Genomic DNA, 19,516 nt, shown 5'->3' with positions numbered 1-19,516 from the left:
TCACTGTGTTCAGTTCTTGCTTGGTCTGTTTTTTTTTCCAGTTTGTTTCCCTCCTTAGTTCTTGCTTGGTCTGCCTTTCTTCAGTTTGTGTCCCTCCTCATCCTGGTGCTTCAGCAGTCGATACCGAGTGGGATACTTCTGGTCACACACTGGGCATCTGTGGCTGGCCTTGTCCTGATTGGCATCCCTCAAAGCACGTACTCCACCGTGGATCAATTTGGTGTGCTTCTCTTCATCGGCTTTGCTGGTGAAAATGTATCTGAAAGTAAAGGAAAGAGAAGGCCACATTAGTTTCTGTATTTAGAGCACAAGATCAGGAGGGCAGAAATATGCAGAAATAATGTGCCCATGGGGCAATTAATACACTGCTGGGAGATAGAAGTGTAATAATTTGAATAGCCACAGCTAGGATGAAAAAGTCACTATTATAAAATTATATATATCTGCAACAACATATTCTTCAGTCACAGTGTAGGTTACTGATTTCCAAAATGTGGTAGCCCACTGGGTTTATTTTAAAATGTAGAGCAACCACACAGTTCTGTACTATGTTCATGTATTTCAGGGCAAATCTCTTCTGTGATGGCTGGGCTATATTAAACACATAGAGTTTATTATTGCTTTGATTTTTTAAAACTCTTTCGCCCCTGTTGTCCAATGGTCTATGCATGTATTGTATCAGTAGCAATTCAATTTTTATTCCAAATATAAAAAGGAAATGAATGAGCAACAACAAAAAATGGAGAATATGAAAGATATTGAATACATGTACAGTATAATTATATTGTTTTGAATTGTGTAATTTTAACTTGTGGAAAAATGAACTCGAAATGAATAAATGAGCAACAAATAAATTGAGAATATGAAAGATATTGAATACATGTATAATTATATTATTCTGTATTGTGTAATTTCAATTTGTGGAAAATGTACTTGAAATGAAAATGAGCAACAAATAAATGGAGAATATGAAAGATAATGAATACTTGTATAATTGTGTTTAATATTTCATATTGTGTTTATATTTTGATTTGTGGAAAAATTAACTTGAAATGAACTTGAAATGAACTTGAATGAGCAACTAACTAGGAACTTTAGTCCATATTTCAAGATTGTATAGACTTCTGTGTTCTGTGAAAACACACCAGTGCAGAGAAAATAAAACTAGTGGTGTGCTGAGAAACCTATTCAAAAATGAACTATAGATCACTGATATCATATACAGTGTCTTTTATTCACACTGCATATGACATTAAACAGTAGTAAGTAAAGAAAAAAATTTATTAGAAATTATATGCAGCACAATAATCATACCTGCAGTGAGTGCAGCTGCGAGCTTCAAAGTTCTTCAAGTGCTGATCTGGACTACTGAAGGCCAACGATCTTTCCAGCTGGCGGAGTGTCTTGTAATGGCCTGGGTGTTCAGGGTCAGGGGTTATTGGAGGGAACAGCCATTTGTCACCACTTGGCATCTTCCACACTTTTGAAGCCCGGACTCCATCTTCCATGCACTTACATGTGCTTTCTCCACAACTGCCCTTGCGGAAGCACACAAAGCCACTTCTCCTGTCCATATGCGCAGAGATGTACTTCCACTCATCATGGGCCTCAGACAAATCTGAAGACTCCCGGATTCCACGTAGACTGGAGTGGAACATGTTCCGAACAACAGTGTATGTCCCATTTTCATCACCTGCGTTGGGTAACACAGCTTTAGAAGTGATCCTGAATCCATCGTGGACTCTCCCATCCCAGTACATGTTCAGACGGTTCAGAGCATTTTCGAACACAATTGTCTCCTTTTCCAACTTCTCGTCAGGTGAAATACTCTGAAGAGCAGGTGGAACCGTCTCACCTGGCAGGCATGCCGGGAGAGACACACCTGCCAGAAACTTCGACAATGGAGACCAGAGGTGCTCAATTGGATTGTAGCGAGAGAGACCAGCTGGCATGCACGTACTGATCAACATGTCATACTTTCCCTCCTTCCAAAGCTTACCAAGGAAGAATTCATTCAGATTCGTTTTAGGTGTCCAATCTGGGCCGCCGTCAGTTACAAGTACCAAGATGGGCTTGTCTAGACTGGGATTGTCCTTCATTATCACTTTCAGATCATTCATATGGTCTTCGATAGTTGTGGAAGTGTTTTTCACAGTCCGATTGAAAACCCAGAGGGGACCAGTGGAAGGGACTTCCACCACATCTCTGCCACATTTGTCCTTAGTGCTTGGGGCTTCAGCCTCTTTCATCTGAAGTTGCAGGTAGCCATCAGGTTCGATTAGATAGCCAGGGACTGGAAAATCATGGTCAGCATAGTGTGGGGTATCATCGCCAGGAAAAAATGTTCTCAGCTGGTGGTATCTGGACACAGCTTGTCCTCCAATATGGATCTTGGCCTTGCTGTCACATGAAAATGCTACACATTCATCTGGATACATTGCACACATCTGTCGCACGTTCGAGACAGTGGCAAAATATTCATGTGCATTTGGATTGTCTTTGCTGACATCACATGACTTCGTCCCAACACGTATATCAAGTGCGTCCTTGTGTCTGGCAGCTTCCCTTGAGTTGACTCTTGCAGGCTTCATCAAGTAGTACACTTTCGTCCGCGATATAGTATCCAACCCCTCCACATTTTCCAGAAGGTGTTTGCGGACATCATCGAGGGTGACTCCACAGGAGGTTGCAGTCCCAGTTCGCCTGCGTATGTGTGCACCAAAACCATGTAGCTGTACAAAGTTCATCATCACATCAAGCAGCTGTGGGTACTTTTCTTGCAGTGGTGTTTGTCCTGATTTCTGATAGAAAAAAATGCCATCTTCTGAACCATTATCTGACTGCTGCGTGCTTGGCAAGTCCTCGGTCTTATCAACAGAATCCAGGGTTAGGACCTCATACACAAGATTGGGTCTGAATACCAACTCAACATAGTCTAGAAGAACGTAATGTCCCCCTCTGGCAACACACAGCAATGGAAACATATCCAAGAGTTCATCAACAGCATTCTTGAGTTTGTCGTCTGTCAACTTGAAATGTTCAGCTAAAACATGGCCTGGTATCCCCAGCATGTCAGAGCGATGGCACATGTCCTTTAGGCTAGGGAATGAGTACAACTGCATAGCATTCAGTGGATCGAAGAGACTTTTGTCCCCATTGGATTCCATTTCGGTAATTTTCTCTACAGCTTTCTCCCAACTAAGGCCTAGAGAATTCCCGGCAAGCAGTTTATATTCAGAGTTGCCCGTCAGCCGATTGAACCTCCTGGCATTCTGTGCTCGAACACTAGCCTGCAGACTGTCAATTGCTGTTTCTAGGGCAGTCTTTGCATTGAACAGAACAGGAAGCATTTCCAGCATTTTCGTCAGTTTCTGCTGACAGGACTTAAGCTGGAGACCAAGATTCCCGCTTACTACTTTTAGTTGCGCAAGCTGTGTCAAATGGTGCGACAGTTCACTGATACTGGACTCTGCCTTCTGCTGCCTTTGTGAAACAACAGAACCTTTCTTCACAAAAATTTGCTGTTTCTGCCACGAAGCAACTAGAGGGAAATAATCTATAGCTGAAGCCGACACTGACGTCAGAGCTCTCATAAATTCTGGATGAGATTTCACGTCCTCAGTGAGTAGTTCCGTTGAAGAGATTTTCAATTTTTGACAGAGGAATGATACAGCAGTTATTTGTCCATCCAAAATGTGATTTTGAACTGTGCTTGTATTCATCTGAGAAGAACCAACCGTTTCCTCTGGCACCTGAACTGTCACAAGAACTGGCTCTTTTTCTGGCTGGCCATTGTCATGCAAATCTTGATCCACAGTTGCTGCCTGAAATAAAGACAAATCATGTTCAATGTTAGTTTTTGAAAGTGGGTCAAACATCAAGGTCAAGGGTCAAAAGTAAAAAAAAAAGTTTTGGTATAATGTGCAAGGTCTTGCTGCTGGTCATATACAATATGAAAGCCATATCTGCTCACATTCAAAAGTTATGACCAAGGTTAAAGCGGAATTAAACCCACCTATGTGCATTTTTATTATATGCAGAAAAATCAGAGAAAGAAAATGGTGAAAGTTTGAGCAATATCAGATAATCCATTCAATAGTTATCAATTTTCAAAGTTTTACCAAATCTGCGTAATGGCCACCTAGGGGATCCTTGAGTTGGCCACTGAGCCAATTTCTGTGATATGGACAACTCTCCATTCGTTTTGTACACATATTTTCACAATTTTTTTAATCAAGAGTATACATTTCCCCCTTGCTTGTTATTCTTATTCTTGCTTATTCTGTCCTTTCATAAAAATGAAAAATAGTGGTAATCTGTGTGGAGAGTTGTCCAAACTCTAATACACTGATATTAGGAGAGTTGCCAAAATCAAGGATCCTCATAGGTGGCCATAACGCAAATTCTTATAGCAAAACATTGAAAATTGATAACTTGAAAAGATATCCGATTTTGATGTATAAAAAAAAAAATCACCATTTTCTTTCTCTAATTTTTCTGCATATATATATTGAATGCAGATAGATGTCCGAGTTTAATTCCCCTTTTTATAAAAAAACATATTGAGTACTTGACCACACCAAGATGTTAAAAAATTATTAAGAATTATGTACCAAAAGAAAGAAAAATATTCTGTAAAATATGAGCCCTCATTTGTCACAGTCATATGTTAGAATGGCTCGCAGGAATTTTTTAAAGGCAACATAAGCTGCTAATCCTTAAAATTGGCAACATTTAAAGATTCAAAATCACTATTATAGGTGCAAATTCGCAACTTTATATATTGGAAAGGATTGCCAAGTGTTCATATTTTTATATTGTCTACACAAATCAAGTTTCACTGAATTGTAATGAAATTAGAAAATATTTGTTGCCAATTTGATATTCATTTCCAAATGAGATGTGGTCTTGTACTCTGTGGGTTCAAGTTTCTGTGAGACAGACAGACAGACAGACAGACAGACAGAGTGGCAGACGGATGCATGAATAACGTTCCCTTCCTTTCCTGAAATAAAGCAGGAAAAGCAAAAAGAAAAAAAAAATACCCGAAATCAAATGTGCAGTTATTGGCTATATCGTGTTACTGGTCTCCAGGGACTACAAGGAGTTTGTGCCAACAATTCCTACGACTCTTTCAACTTCATTTGTACTTCAAATTTGATGTCTTAAAAACACATTAATTTTTTGTTGGAATAAAGCATACATGTAATCATTGCTCACAGAGCAAAAACATTCAACAATGCTGGTTTCGAACCCCCAATGCATCGACGAGCATAAAAATCGCTGCCCTCAATTTTAATATTGAGCTGTGCGAGATTCGCTGCCAGGGTGGGGTTGTCTACAAATATACATATCATCATTATGAATTGCGCACTGGCCGTGCACAGGACTCATTCTATTCAGATTTTTGTGTATTCATCTGTGCCACAGAAAGAATTGCCCGCCAGTGCCGTATGTAGTCCCTGGTCACATTTTCACGATAATGCCTGTTTGTTCAATAATCATGGGGGCTGAAAGTGGGGATATTTTTTATTACAATAGATCTCTACTTCTCTTGAAAAAGAGATCTGGTAGCTCCCAGCGACTAATCATAAAATTTCTAGGATGACAATATGTGCACACTACACGCCACCGTGGTGCACGGCGGCACCTTTTCCAACTTTCAAATCTTGTTCAAACAAATCTAGATCTAGATCTATACCGTATGTACACGGGAGAGAACTGGGCCCCACAACATTCAGCTCAATAAAATTAAGTTTTTCTTGCTATTGCAAGAACAATCAACAGCTTCAAAAACCCATAAACTATTCCTGGATTTTGGTATTAGCTGTTGATTATTCTTGAAATAGGAAGGAGAACTGAATTTCGAGTTTACCAAGGCCAGGGGGCCCCGAGTTCTCCCCTGTAAACGGTAGACATTACTGGTTGATCTATTACTTAGACTATTCTAGATATGTAGGCAAATTTTCCTAGAAATAGTTTGATTTTAATTTGTATCTGAATATTTTCTACATTAATGCAATTTATGATGGTGGAATATGAATTCAAATGAAATCTCTTACTTCCTCAAAATGGTCGTAAAGTGCGGCAAAAGTCATTAAAAATTGTGCGCAGAGTAATAATTGAGCGGGGCTGAGCCAGCCGCACCGCCGGCTGAGCCCGCCGGCCAGTAGCGCCGGGCGGCTGGGCCACCGGTCCGTGTTGCACTCCCAGTCCCACACTCTACAGCCTGCTTCAGGCCTGCTTCATAATCGGGGTAATTCTTCGGCATGTAAACATTGAAATACAAATTGCCATCAAAATATATGATAGAAAATCTGCCTACATACCAATAGAAAACAATTTATACACGAATCTCAAATTTTACTGAAATTAGTTACCTTTGGAACGACTTGGAAGAACGATTTGATCGTCCCCTTCTGATTTTTAACACGCTCCATCTTCAGCAGGGCTTTGTCCAGAACTTCAGTGAAGAGAACACATTGCGTAGACGCAGTGCGCCACAACTTTTGACCTTCCAACACGGCATCTGCTCGTTTCCGGTGCTCATTCACAAACACAAAAGCATTTATGAAGTTCATATATTTGTTAACGGGATTTTTGTGAACAATGCACCCTCGCTTAAGGAGGAATTCTGTTAGATTTTCCGGGTCAGTAGGTCTATTGTCCCTATTGTTCGCCATCTTTGACATTGTTTCCACGTACGTACGTACGCGCACATTTTTCTACATAATAATATAATATACCTAGATACCAAAGATCGCATGCGCGCGTATATCGACTACGCGACTTTCGGTGGCACAACTCACCAACCTTGAACATGAAGAAGGTGCGTAACTATGCATTCTTCACTCGCTGTTTCATTTCGGATCCAAAGTCGGTGATTCGTGTATTAACCGAAAGTCGTGTAGTGTGCGGGGGCCTAAGATAGCTATCTCTCGGTCATAAAGTGAAACGATGCCGCGAGAAATTGTGGGATTTTGATGGAGTGCGCGAACTATTCGGTCAGCGTGGAAAGTTTCCAGCGAGACGAGAGGCCGGGCCCGTGTTCAGACGGGATGGGCGCGAGAGTATGGATCGACATTTTTTATAATTTGAAAAGCGTACGCCGGGTGCTGACCCCCTCCCCCCCAGCGTATGGTTTGTACGCTCGTGAAAATGTTGATAATTGTGAACGGCCCCTAAGTAACCACTATAAATAATCTACTGTCTTCTTACAAATTCAACTATCTCATTAACAGAAGTGGGGGGGGGGGGGGGATAACTTTCGTGCATTACACATTATCACATACAATACATAATTCAAACAGATTTGAGGCTGTTTACATAAAACACCTCGTCAATTTACCAGGACCACTTCTCCTTAGCAGAGTACAGCTTCAAATAATAACTGTGATATTTAAGAACAAAGGGATATCATAATGAAATTATTCACTTACAATTTGACTGATGACTGGAAGCTGCTGTTACCGGACTTCATCTCGTCGGCTCAAGCCGTTAACCAGCAGACCCTGCAGTCTAGCTGCTGCAGCTGCTACACACTCCAAAATAACGGTCTTGCCTCTTCAAGATCTCAGCTTCAAATGACAAAAATTTTCCTACTGCTATCAAAGATCTATTGTTATGCCCTGCTCAAAAATCTGAAGCTACACTGATTAACAAAAGAGAGCTATCAACACCTGGATAGAACATTCCTGTGTATAGAGATCTGGCCTAGCAACAACACATTGCTGAAATACTCAAGTGTGGGGCTGCCAGTGAAGAGCAGCACTGTGCTGGGCAAGCTAAGTATCTCCATCTACAGAATAATGCTAATCATTCCCCAATGGTCTATGTAGTACATAGGGACAATAACAACAACATATACCTCATAAAAATAACCTCAATGGCTATGCATTATGAATACGAACAGAGATTGGGGAGAAATGACTTGTAACAGTCATCAAAGCATTGCAGTTCAAAATTAAAAAGATGTCACACCTTGTTTGATGTCTGTGAATGAGTTTTGATTAATTTCTGGTGCTTTTCAAGGATATCTGCTTCAGTAGGCAATGTGTGTTATCATCGTCGGTGTCTGTGGTTGGAAGAGAAAGATCTGTTTGGGGTGGTGTCACCCTGCTGCCCTCAGTCTTGCGGCTGTCACCATCGTCAGTTTTTTGGTGTGGAAGCAAATTGCCTCTCCGGGTGAATTCTTTCTCGCACATCTCGCAAACGTACATCTCCGGGCGATGATCAGGATGTCCGTGACGCTGTACATCATTCTTTTGAGAGAATTTGACTTCACACTTCTGGCATCCTGCTTTCGCCACCTCAGAGGCATGAAGTTTTGTATGCCTCAACAGGTTATCGCATCGATTGAATATCTTTCCGCAAATATCACACATGTGATGAGTATGTTTATCACATGGATGGTAAATCCTCTTGTGACGATACAGATTTGCCCAATGTTAGAAGACTGTTCCGCATGTATGACAGTTGATGGTTTCTGTGATGGCAGGAATGATGATAGGAGTGTTGGCTAATAAACACACATGAACTTCTCTCACATGTAATCTGTAAAGATGATAGTGGAAAACATATTTTATTTCAAAGTATCACATGATTAAATCTCAGATCGAATATACCAGTACAATAAGAGTCGAGCGGAAATGTCACAATAAAATGGGTCTCTGCAAACAACTGCTCAGGTTGGAATGCCACCTGGTCAGCTAATGAACAAGCATCCCTCATGGGACTACAAAACCATGAACTGAATGACCATCACAAATTCTTAACTCCTCCTACACCCATATACCTCTCATCGAATGAACCGCAGCCAAAAATATCAAATGAAAATATTGAACAAGAAAAACCCACCTATAACAAAAACTTAATGGCAAGCACTGGACTATTCTCTTGGTATTTACCCTGCACCTCTCAAAAAACGATAACTATAACCAACTCGGTATGAAATAACCAAACTTATATGAATGTGGAATTATTTCAAAACCAATCAGTGCCCGCTCACTAAATCAGCTATCCTATTGACATTCTTGATTTGCTTCTCATCTGCACTTGGCACTGAATTTTCTTCATAGAATGATACAACTTTCTGCCTCACATGCAGAGGATGGCCATGAGTATACTTGTCTGGTCTGTTGGAGAGAAGTTTCCTGGTTGTCCAAAATAATGAAGTACTCCTTATCCCCAAGGGAGCCCCAATGGGTGTAGAGAATCCCAAAGATATATAAACCCCCTGAACAAATACATCTGGGGGTTAATGGGCCAATCGTGACAGACAAAGTATGTTCAAAGTATTGAATTAACACTTGCACTGCAACACATTCACACCCTCCTGACTTGATCTCTCCTGCCGATGATCATATCACCCACGTCAAATATCGCTGTGCACTCTGTCTCTCTTCAGGTTTGACCTTCCCTCGTATGTACAGAAAGTCTCCTTCACCCTGAATGGATCCAACTTCCAACATTTCCACATGTTGATCCACAAACATGCGATAGCCATCATCACCTTCATAATTTTTTAGTCTCTGTGCAGTCCACTCACACTCAACAGTAAAAAAAAACAAAAATATCAGCACAGGTGATCGTTGGTAGTGTTTTGAAGTCAGCTTCCCACGTTACAATTTTGCCGTTCAAGTCTACCACCGAGCCATCTGCCGCCGCCACTCTACGGCGCTTCTTCGCTGATTCCTCCCGGTCACATGGCTCAATGACACTATACATTTCAGCTGCTTTCACTGCGATTGATATTAGCTAGGTCAGGCCTGCGTTTACCATGACAGGGGATGCCTCTTTCAGTCAGAAAAGCTTTCAACTGGGGAACAGTCATTCCCTCAAATTTCTGTGAAGGGGTTGGCAAACAGTTGCTAATATTTGCAAAACTTTTACTAACATTTGCTAACAGTCACTAGTAGTCGACACCTGTGTTTCACAAACACTATCGCAAACTTTCACTCAAGTGTTGCTAACTGTCGCTAAACATTGCTAAAAGTCGCTAAATGTCGCTAATAGCAGAAAAGAAACCTGATTTTTTGCAAACATTCGTCAGAAAAGTGGCGAATCTCAAATTCCCTACATTGGCAAATGTTCGCCGCTCAGTGAGATACCCCATTAAGGGCATCTTGACCATATAGATTTTATTTCCGGGTATTCTACCGGGGGGGGGGGGGGGGGGGGGGGGGGGGGGGGGGGGGGTGTCCTATCTGCACAACTGCCCAGCATTCTGAGGAGTGTGCATCAGGACCTTGTCCCTGTTCTCATCTCCACCAATACTGTACCATCCCTTTAACATACTAAAATACAGTCTTTTAACACATTCCTATCTAATAACTTATTACATTTAATATTACACATGATACACCTTTAATTTTAAAAAAAAATGCAGTACACCTGTACATAACATAATTCTCTGCTGGGAATTATCTCTTTATGCTAGTTTATTATTTCTTTCATTTAACATAAAGTAGCATGTAATACAACTCAAAATGTATTGCATAGAAATAAAGAACACTTTAATGATGTGACAGTGAAAGGGTAAATTCTACTTTTATTGAAAGACAATCTGTAGTACACCAGGTAAAGTAGACAGGCACTCCTTAAGCATGGCTCGACACTAACTTTTTTGTTTGGTGGCCCGATGGGGCCACCAAAATCCTAAATTTCAAATTTTTGGTGGCCCGAGAGAAAAATGTGGTGTCCCGAAAAAAAACAATAAAAAACATTAAAAGTCCTTTTTTTTTAATGAGTCAAATATTTAAGATTTATGATAGCAAGAATTAGAAGTTGGACATATCTACTCATAAATAAACTTCAACAAACTTGCAACACTCACTCTCAGGCATTCATTCAGTCCTTTTCATCCATCCTTTGAACAAATTTAACTGCTAATTTCCGGCGCAAAAAGTTACGAATTTATTGACATACTTTTCAAAAAATGTTGGTGGCCCGAGGCGGGCCACCAAATTTGCCCTTTTTGGAAATTTGGTAGCCCGACTTTCATTTTGGGTGGCCCTGGGCCACCAGGCCACCGTTAGTGTCGAGCCCTGCCTTAAGGGTTCTGAGATGTGCTTTTGTTGGCATCGATGCCTCAGCCAGTGAACTTCGAAATTTGACTACAGGGTGTACAGGTAATTATATTTCCACGCCTTTGTTCCGAGGTTTCTTACTAGACATATTTTTAGTCGACAGTCACATCCACTGGCCAGCATTTCCTCAGAATCTTGTCATCTATCAACATGCTTTCAAAGAATGAAATATGGCTAAAAATGCGTCATATGTTGACTACTCAACATGCAAAGTTGTCTGAAATGATTTGCCCCAACTTGAAATCACAAGTCAAATGAAATGTTGCATCTGAAAGATATATATCAATTTTGAGCTGCTACCCCTCATTTTTATAAGAGAATATTATGTGGTGAGTTATTTGAAATTTATGGACTGAAACTGCCTTTTCTATGAAGTGAAATTTTCTTTCTAAGAACTAAGAGTACCTCACTGTTAACCGAGTGTGTGAAGAAAGAAGAGTACTAGAGGTATTTTGATGGGGTAATAGGATCTAAAACATTCAATTGTTCATCTTCAAAAATTCACATGTAGAAATTCATGTCATAGGTAGCAGTGTGATGAGAGGTAGAGGGAAGTTGTTCGTATGCAGCATTGCTTGTGATGTTTGTAGAATGCTAAAATGATGCAATGTTCTTATATGTGTACAGTGCTGTCATATTCACACACATCTGTTTGTTTGTTTGTTTGTTTACTTTGTCTTTTTGAATTTTAACCTAGCCATTCCATATACAGTGTACAAACTTTAATTTCTTTGCCAAAGTGATGTGGCACTATGAAAACCACATCATCTGCATACATAAAAAAAAAACCATCTTTTGTATAGTTTACTTTTAGTACATGTATATTTATGCTCTGGTAATGGTTTCAAAGAGACATGTCTTTGGTAGGCACTGAGAGTTCTGGTAGAAGAACATGGAAACTAATGATATTCTTCAATGATGATATTGTTTTTGCTATGAATTGAGCAGCAAGAATTGACAGATTTCAGTAGTTTTTAGTTCTGTCTCTGTATGCCTTCAGTGGCAGTATGATCATGCAACGCAAGACCAGGAACCATATTTCTCAACTGCAACCTCCCTCTCAGAAAGAATACTCTTCAGATATGATGTATGTAAATGTCAGAAGTGTGTGTGACAGTTTTATCTTTTGTTTTCCCCCACTTAAATAATGTGGTCATTACATGAGGAAATACAGTGACCAGAATTTAATAATTGTATTGTTTGGTAATTAAGGTGACAAAATGCTACAATTTGCAAAGATTTTTGTTGTTGTTGTTGTTGTCAAAATTTAGTATAGATCGACATTTTGATAGTGTTTCTGTTGGCTGGTTGTGATGAGCTTATAACTTTCAAAGGAGTAAAATTTGAAGTATTTAGTCTATGTGATAATTTACATATTCAGGTGTAAGGCTAACCTGGAAGGTCTATAGTATATATGTGTAGTGATAGTATAAAGATTTTTGGCATGTTTTAAGCAGCTGCTACTAAGGTTGTGGGTATTTTATTGTAGTACAATATTGATGAGAGGTCAGGGTAAAAACTTGTTAGTTGCTGTTCCTCATTTCTTCAAAGATTGGTCTTTATTTCTTTTTGTTCCCCCTATTTGTGTATTGATATGAGGTTTCAGCAGTCAGCAACTATGCAGTAAGAGGTTATTATGATCCACCATGAAACATGTATGAAGGTAGCATGCAATCAACTTGTGTAGATGTTATCAGTGACATTCACTTACTCAGATTCTCTTGTTTTATCCGTGGGAGCCCTTGCCAAATCTCTGATGTATAGTTCAGAATGCCAAATATGTGTGTGGAATGTAATCATGTCAGGTTAGAGCAAGCCATACTTTGTTAGTTTTGTAGATTAAGTGATAATGAAGCTAAGTCACAGTAAAGCTGTCTCAATAAAATCCCTATCTTTTTGAGACGGAAAATACTAAAGTAAACATAGCTGAAGATGACAGATTGTCATGTTAGGATTTGATCTTTGAAATAATGCAAATGTTGTGTTCAAGCAGAACAAGTCCAGACTATTTTATTACGGTACTGTAAGTTTCTACGGGAGTTTGCAGTGTCTGAAATTAGAGATGATATTTCATCATGCATAAACTACTATTTGACACATCAATCAGAAAGGTTGTGTCCTACACCGTAAGACCCTATCATGAAGTCATGTGACCAAACTTGTAGATCATACTTTTTACTTAAATTGTGAATAATTTAGGCTAGCCATGTGCAATATCAGAAAAGTTAAAGTTCATGTGAGAAATTTGAATGGTTTTAATTTATTTATGTGGTTATCCTGTTTGTTATTTCCTTATGCCCTGCAGAGCTGGTAATTTAGAATCAATGTATTTACCGAGAAAAAAGTGAGTGAGGAAAGCCTTTGTATTTGATATAGTTTATTTATTTTTGGGGGTCTACATTCATCATCAGAAAGTATAGTCAAATGTTAATGAAAGAGGCTTTGTCATATTTTGGAAGACAAAATTCCTCTGTGAATGTAAGATTTATATTAAAGATTAAAAAAAAGAAAAAGGTTTTGATTGCCAGTTCTTTGTCCTGCAGGAAATGATATCTGAATTTCAAGTGGCGGTTACATTTTTGCTAGATCACATTGCAGCATAGATAATGCTTTGTCCAATTTATCTATGTGGTGTAGTATTAAAGGGATAGTGCAGTATTGGTGGAGATGAAAATTTGGCTTTAACTTTTTTTCGAGATACTAAGAAAACACTTATGATATAGTACAGAGCATACCATTTTAAGAGGAATTCAAAGTTGATTTAATGAAAATCGGGTTTGAAATGGCTGAGACATTCAAAAACAAAGTAAAACAAAGCGATCGTAATAAAGTGTGGGTCCCACACTTTATTAGAATCGCTCTTTTTTGGATATCTCAGCCATTTCAAAACCAATTTTCATCAAATAAACATTGAATTCCTCATAGAATTACATGCTCTTTCATATTTCATAAGAGGCGTCTCATTATTTCACCAAAAAATGTTAGAAATCTGAAATTAGGTCTCAACCAAAACTGTATGATCCCTTTAACTTACCAATATATCTGTCAGTATTATTGTCAAGTGTGAGACACCATTTTCTAAACTTGCATTGTATCTTCAGGCAATGAGAGGTGATCTATACAGTATTGATTCTGTGCATCGGCTTACCAACAGTGGTGATCTTGTAATATTCATATGAAATACTTCACTGTAATGACTTATGATTGCAAAGTCCTTTCAGTATTCTAATTGCCAAGTGAGTTTAGTTGTGCTGAATCAAAATGAGAAATCACTTTTTAAATGAAATTAATCAATCAGTTTGATCACTTAAATTGAAATGAGAATAGTAATGTTAGAATCAAATGAGACATGACTTAAAGCATCGAGTGTCCAGCAGTTGTTAGGATTGAGACTACAGGTGGATGTTTGATTTCAGACTTAATTGAAAACATAATTGAGCAAAATGATTTGATTGTCTTGTTTGAAGCACAACTTTTTCCTTGTTTTTTTTCATTGCTCTCCACATACTGGTTCAAGAAGTATTACTCTTTATAGAAATCACGAGGAATGTGTGAGGAATTGGTTTATCTATCCCATTTTGAGGTTGATATAACTTTTCTTCTTTTTTTTTTGCATGATATTTGGTACATCAGGTGCAATAATGATAACCAACAGTATTCCAATGCTTTCTTTGTCTCTTGTGAGATGAATTGGTAGTAATTGTCTTTTCTTCAGCTCCTAGCAATACCATCCCAGTGTCCATAGTTTTCCTGTCAGTATTTCCGATGATGACAATTTACATTTCCTTTTTTTTTTCTGGTCGTTCTGTGTAAGTTATATGTTATGTGTGAGAGTAAGGAAGTCTTTCCATATGATTGAACAGTAAAAGCTGAACATGATGCCCAGTGCTGTATTGGAGGTGTGCTCAATATCATGGTATAGAAAAATCAATTGTACAACAATGTAGTTGCCTCATTGTCATCATAGAGTTTGGGCGGTTTCCCCATTTTTCTCCCTTGTATAATCATGTTCCTGTTGTCCAACAAATATAACCACTGCAGCAAGATCACTGCCTGGTTTGATGCCTCTTTGTAGTGTATGCTCCATCATAATAGCATTAGAATGAGGCATGGAGTAATCTTGTTTAACCTCAAGTAAAACTGACTAGAATGATTGTTGAAGAGTAAGAATATTCAAGTGTCAGTATGCTAGTTAATATGCTATAGCTGCATGATTTAATCATTTTAAAGATTGTTGGATGTTTTGTTTCTATACATCTGTATCAGCTGACAGGGTGAAGTACTGCCCCCTTCCTCTCATATGACACCCCCCCCCCCAAAAAAAAAAGAAAAAAAGAAAAAAAGGTGAACTTAGAGAAATGAAGTTTTTGTCTCGAGGATCACTTTAAATTGATTTTGTCCTTTTTTGTCCTGGTGATTAGTTTCTGTTTGTTCAAAGATTCTTTTGTTGTTGTTTGTGTTTTGTTCAGAGAGAAAGAATACTGAATATTTACCATGCTTGTGTTGAATGTAAATGTCTTTGTATACAAACTTGTATCCAGTACACCTCTTTTATGTTATCAACATTAGTGAAATAGCAATACATGTACATGCACTACTAGGTTGAATTCAGAGACTCAGAATTCTGTTCAATTTGTACATTATTCTGTTGACAACAGTGTGATTGTACATTTTTTTTTTTTTTTTTTTTGGTCTTGTTTATGTCAGCCTGTATTGGTAAATGTTTTGTAAAGATCTGGATTTGTTTCTGAATAGCAAACTGAAAATCGACCGACAACGAATGTGTTCAAATATACTGAATGATCAATGACACAAAAGTGAGTAGCATATGTTTGATTGGCTAAATTACTGATGTATTCAAATTCGTGGATATGTTATCCCCGAATAGTAGTGTGCTGTTCAATGTACCTGATCTCTTGGCTATATTTCAGTACTTGGAATTCCGCTGAACACAATAAGTAGTTGCTATGTCAGGCAAGTCCCAGGGCTAGCGGTTCTGGTCATCAAACTATGGTTGTCAAAGAGTGCATAAAATTTGATGTATGTTCCTCAAGCAGGCTGTTCAAAGCAGCCAGGAGAAAGGTGATGTATCACCTGAGGTATATTACATCCTTCAATGCAGGGAACTTCATTTTCTCCAAACAGGTTCAAGAAATTCCTTAGATGCCTGTATATACCTTGGCACTTGTGAGTGCTGGAGGGTTATTCTAGGCAACGCAAAGAATGGATGTCAAACACTCATCTATCAATAGAATTTTAATTGTCATTTTGAATGTTTAAAGTTTACACTGTTGTATTGTTACCCTACATTACATAGCATGTTTGAACAGGAAACAGTCTTGGCAATCTACATAAATGGTCATCACTACTTTCCTCAAGTCACCCATCCCAACTAAAGGGTAACGTTATACTGCACATGAGAGTGTTTATACTATCACCACTTTCCCGAACGGTGACTCTTCTTCAGCTTAAATCCGCAGCCCTAACCTAGTCCTATCCCCAAGTCCTCCCCCAGCCCAATCTCCGAAGCCTTACCCCAACCTTTTATCCACAAGCCCTATACCCTCACCCAAACCCCAAGCCCTATTCCAGCCCAAACCCAAGACATTCCCCTAGCCCTACCCCAAACCAAATCACAAGCCCTATCATAGCCCCAACCCCAACCCTAACCCCTGTGGCTAGGACAGTTAGCCATAGGAAAGGGATGAATGAACATACTATACTATACTAGCCCATAATACCACATTCTAATGTCATATTCATCAGTTCATTGTTAATATACCATACATAGAGTTTTATCAAAGTGCTTGATCTTGTTTTCTTGTTGCTGTTTTTTTAAGAGAAACCTGCAAGAAAAGCCAATGTTACAGTGAATTGTGCTACCATAGCAACAGCTAGGCTTCTCATAGCCTGCTGATGTGACAGTGCTTGACAAGGCTGTTGCCATGGTAGTGTCTATTTGTAAGTCCTCTGTAGTACACATTATGAAATATCTATACCCATCATAATTATATCTTTCTTAGATTCTATGTTTGTCAAAGCCCAGAGAGCCTGATGATTCTAATGATAGGAGCTGGCGTTGAGACAATTAAAGTTGGCTATTTTTGAAGAATTTTCCAGTCACCCCATCTTGGGTTGGTGAAAGAAAAGCTGTAATGAATGAAGTCCATAATGTGGACTAAAATATGATGTTGAGAGTGGTCTCAACTTGAGACCACTGTGGGGTCTGTTTCAGTTGCAGTTATTGCAGTTACCACAGCAACAATTTGAATACTCTTGTCTGATTGGTTGCTCTCAGCTGCTGCCATAGTAACTGCACATACTGTAACTGACAATAATTGGAAGTTTGTTTATGAATGAAATATTCCAGAGGCATGAGGATTTGTGTGTTTAGAGACTAATGCAAACTACTTGTGATATACTGCAGCTGAATGGGTAAATGATATGGTGAGAATAAAGATATTGATGCAAGAAAGTGTGTGTTAAGAACTGTAGACTGAACGATGACTTACTGTCATATGTATATGTTTGTATGTGTTCAAAATAAAAAGAAAAATGGTGCTCTGAATTGATTTTAATCGGAGTTTATGTTTTCATTGCTTCAAGTTGATTATCATAGAATGATTATTCACAATTTACAATGTATTTTGTAATTGTGTAGTATGATGTCTTATTAGACATTAATGTAGAAGTAGCTTTGAGTAGAAATTGCCGTACTATATTTGCATGAAGACTGATTAACATTATGATAGTGGGACTGTGTTCTATTCAGGATAATTATGATTCATATGGATGTTGAGTATATTTTAACAGTGTTGATAAAGATGGTGGTGAGGGTGGTGGTGATGGTGATGGTGATGATGATGATGATGATGATGATGATGAAGATGATGATGATAATAGTGATGATGATTAACAGGAGGAGGATGGTGATCTTGATGATGGTTTTGGTTAATGTAATGGGTAATTGCTGTATCTGGCAAGGATAGGTGAGTATCAGAAATTACAAAATACATAGATATCAGGATAGTATATATTGATTAGAAGGAGTTCCAGTCAATAGGAATTTCATTCCTGCTAAGTAAAATTATTCAAAATAGATTTATATCAAAAAGAATTGGGGAAAAAAGAAGATATGGATTTATTCAATCTTAAATCCGTAGAATAACTCAAATGGCCGAAAAATGCTCTTAATTATTCAGTACAAGATAATCAAATAACCAAGTCACTTAGCTTAAGGGCTGAGGTTGCAGTTGCTATTGTTGTTCTGTGTGTGTGTTTGTGTTTGTCTGTTTGCTTGTTTGTTTGTCTTTTTTTAACCCAGTCTCTTGCACTTCTTCCAGTAATTCTTTTGTATTTCAAACCTGAATACCCAAACACATCACTGCATGGGAAGAAAGAGTACAGGACCTACACTCTGAAGCCACACATACAGAACATAGAAACTGAGGCCATAAAAGAAATGCTAATGCAGCCCAGGCCCCAAGATAGGTGGCAGAAATTAAATTTCCCTGACCTCCATGATGACTTGACATGCATGAAAAGAAACTCTTTACACCATTGCATGAATACAGACTTGTATACTTGTCATGAAATACACCATTGTATGAATACGGACCTATATATTCAATACTTTACCACTGTTCTTACAAACTTGCCCTTCTCTTGAAAGATTTGGAAAATCATATGCCATCAGTTGAGTTGTACCTTTTAAACAAATACTAATTATGAAACAATAGTGAAATATTGATTGTTTTAATAATTTCTTTTAACCGTTTACATTTTTAATGATTTTTATTTGCCCAACTAATTCCTTTTATTGTATTTTAAAGTAAGTTTTTACCTACAGTGGGTCATTACAGTAATCACACAATTGATTTATAATTTTTTTTCTTGAATAAATCACTTCTTCTGGGCCGATTTCAGTATATGTTAGTCTCGTATCTTTTTAAGCGTGTATTGGTTTGTGTGTGTTATACTTGTATGTGATTTTTATGAAGTCTTGTACTCCAGTGTTTTATCATGTATTTGTACACAGGGCTCCCCTGGAAAGCAGTGGAGACGCTTGAGGGGACTACCCTGTTTAAGTATGATAGAATGAATAAATAAATAAATAAACAAACAAATGATTAATTAATTAAATATAGATAGATAGATAGATAGATAGATAAATAAATAAATATAAATAGATAAATAAATATAATATGCACTTCTACCATCAAACTCCCTCCTCTGCAATAAAAAAGGAAAAAAAGGAAAAGAAGAAAAGTTTACAAATCCCAAACATAGGACTGGAATTATGATACAATGTTGATGAGAATTTTGAAACCCAGTGATTATTAAGATTTAAACCACTCAATAATCTTGATATCAAGAAATCTTGAAACTTAACATGAAATGAATAGATTGTCCTTGTTATATGATAACAT

The 19,516-nt window shown here is 38.2% G+C and overlaps 1 protein-coding gene across 1 annotated transcript; it reads right to left on the bottom strand.

Moving 5' to 3' along the window:
• Positions 1–9: 9 nt before the first annotated feature.
• Positions 10–4,154, bottom strand: LOC139723158 (uncharacterized). Its single transcript, XM_071634419.1, has 2 exons — positions 1,315–4,154; positions 10–259 (listed from the first exon to the last, which is right to left on the bottom strand). Exons 1-2 carry the CDS (start codon positions 3,876–3,878, stop codon positions 55–57), a joined length of 2,769 nt encoding a protein of 922 aa, XP_071490520.1. The 5' UTR covers positions 3,879–4,154; the 3' UTR covers positions 10–54.
• Between the last annotated feature and the right edge of the window lie 15,362 nt (positions 4,155–19,516).

This window comes from Diadema antillarum, unplaced genomic scaffold, assembly GCF_040938485.1.
Source record: "Diadema antillarum isolate AM-2024a unplaced genomic scaffold, OU_Dant_1.0 scf00000182, whole genome shotgun sequence".
Taxonomy (NCBI): domain Eukaryota; kingdom Metazoa; phylum Echinodermata; class Echinoidea; order Diadematoida; family Diadematidae; genus Diadema; species Diadema antillarum.
Note: the sequence above shows the minus strand (reverse complement) of the source record. Positions and strands in the feature narration are given on the sequence as shown.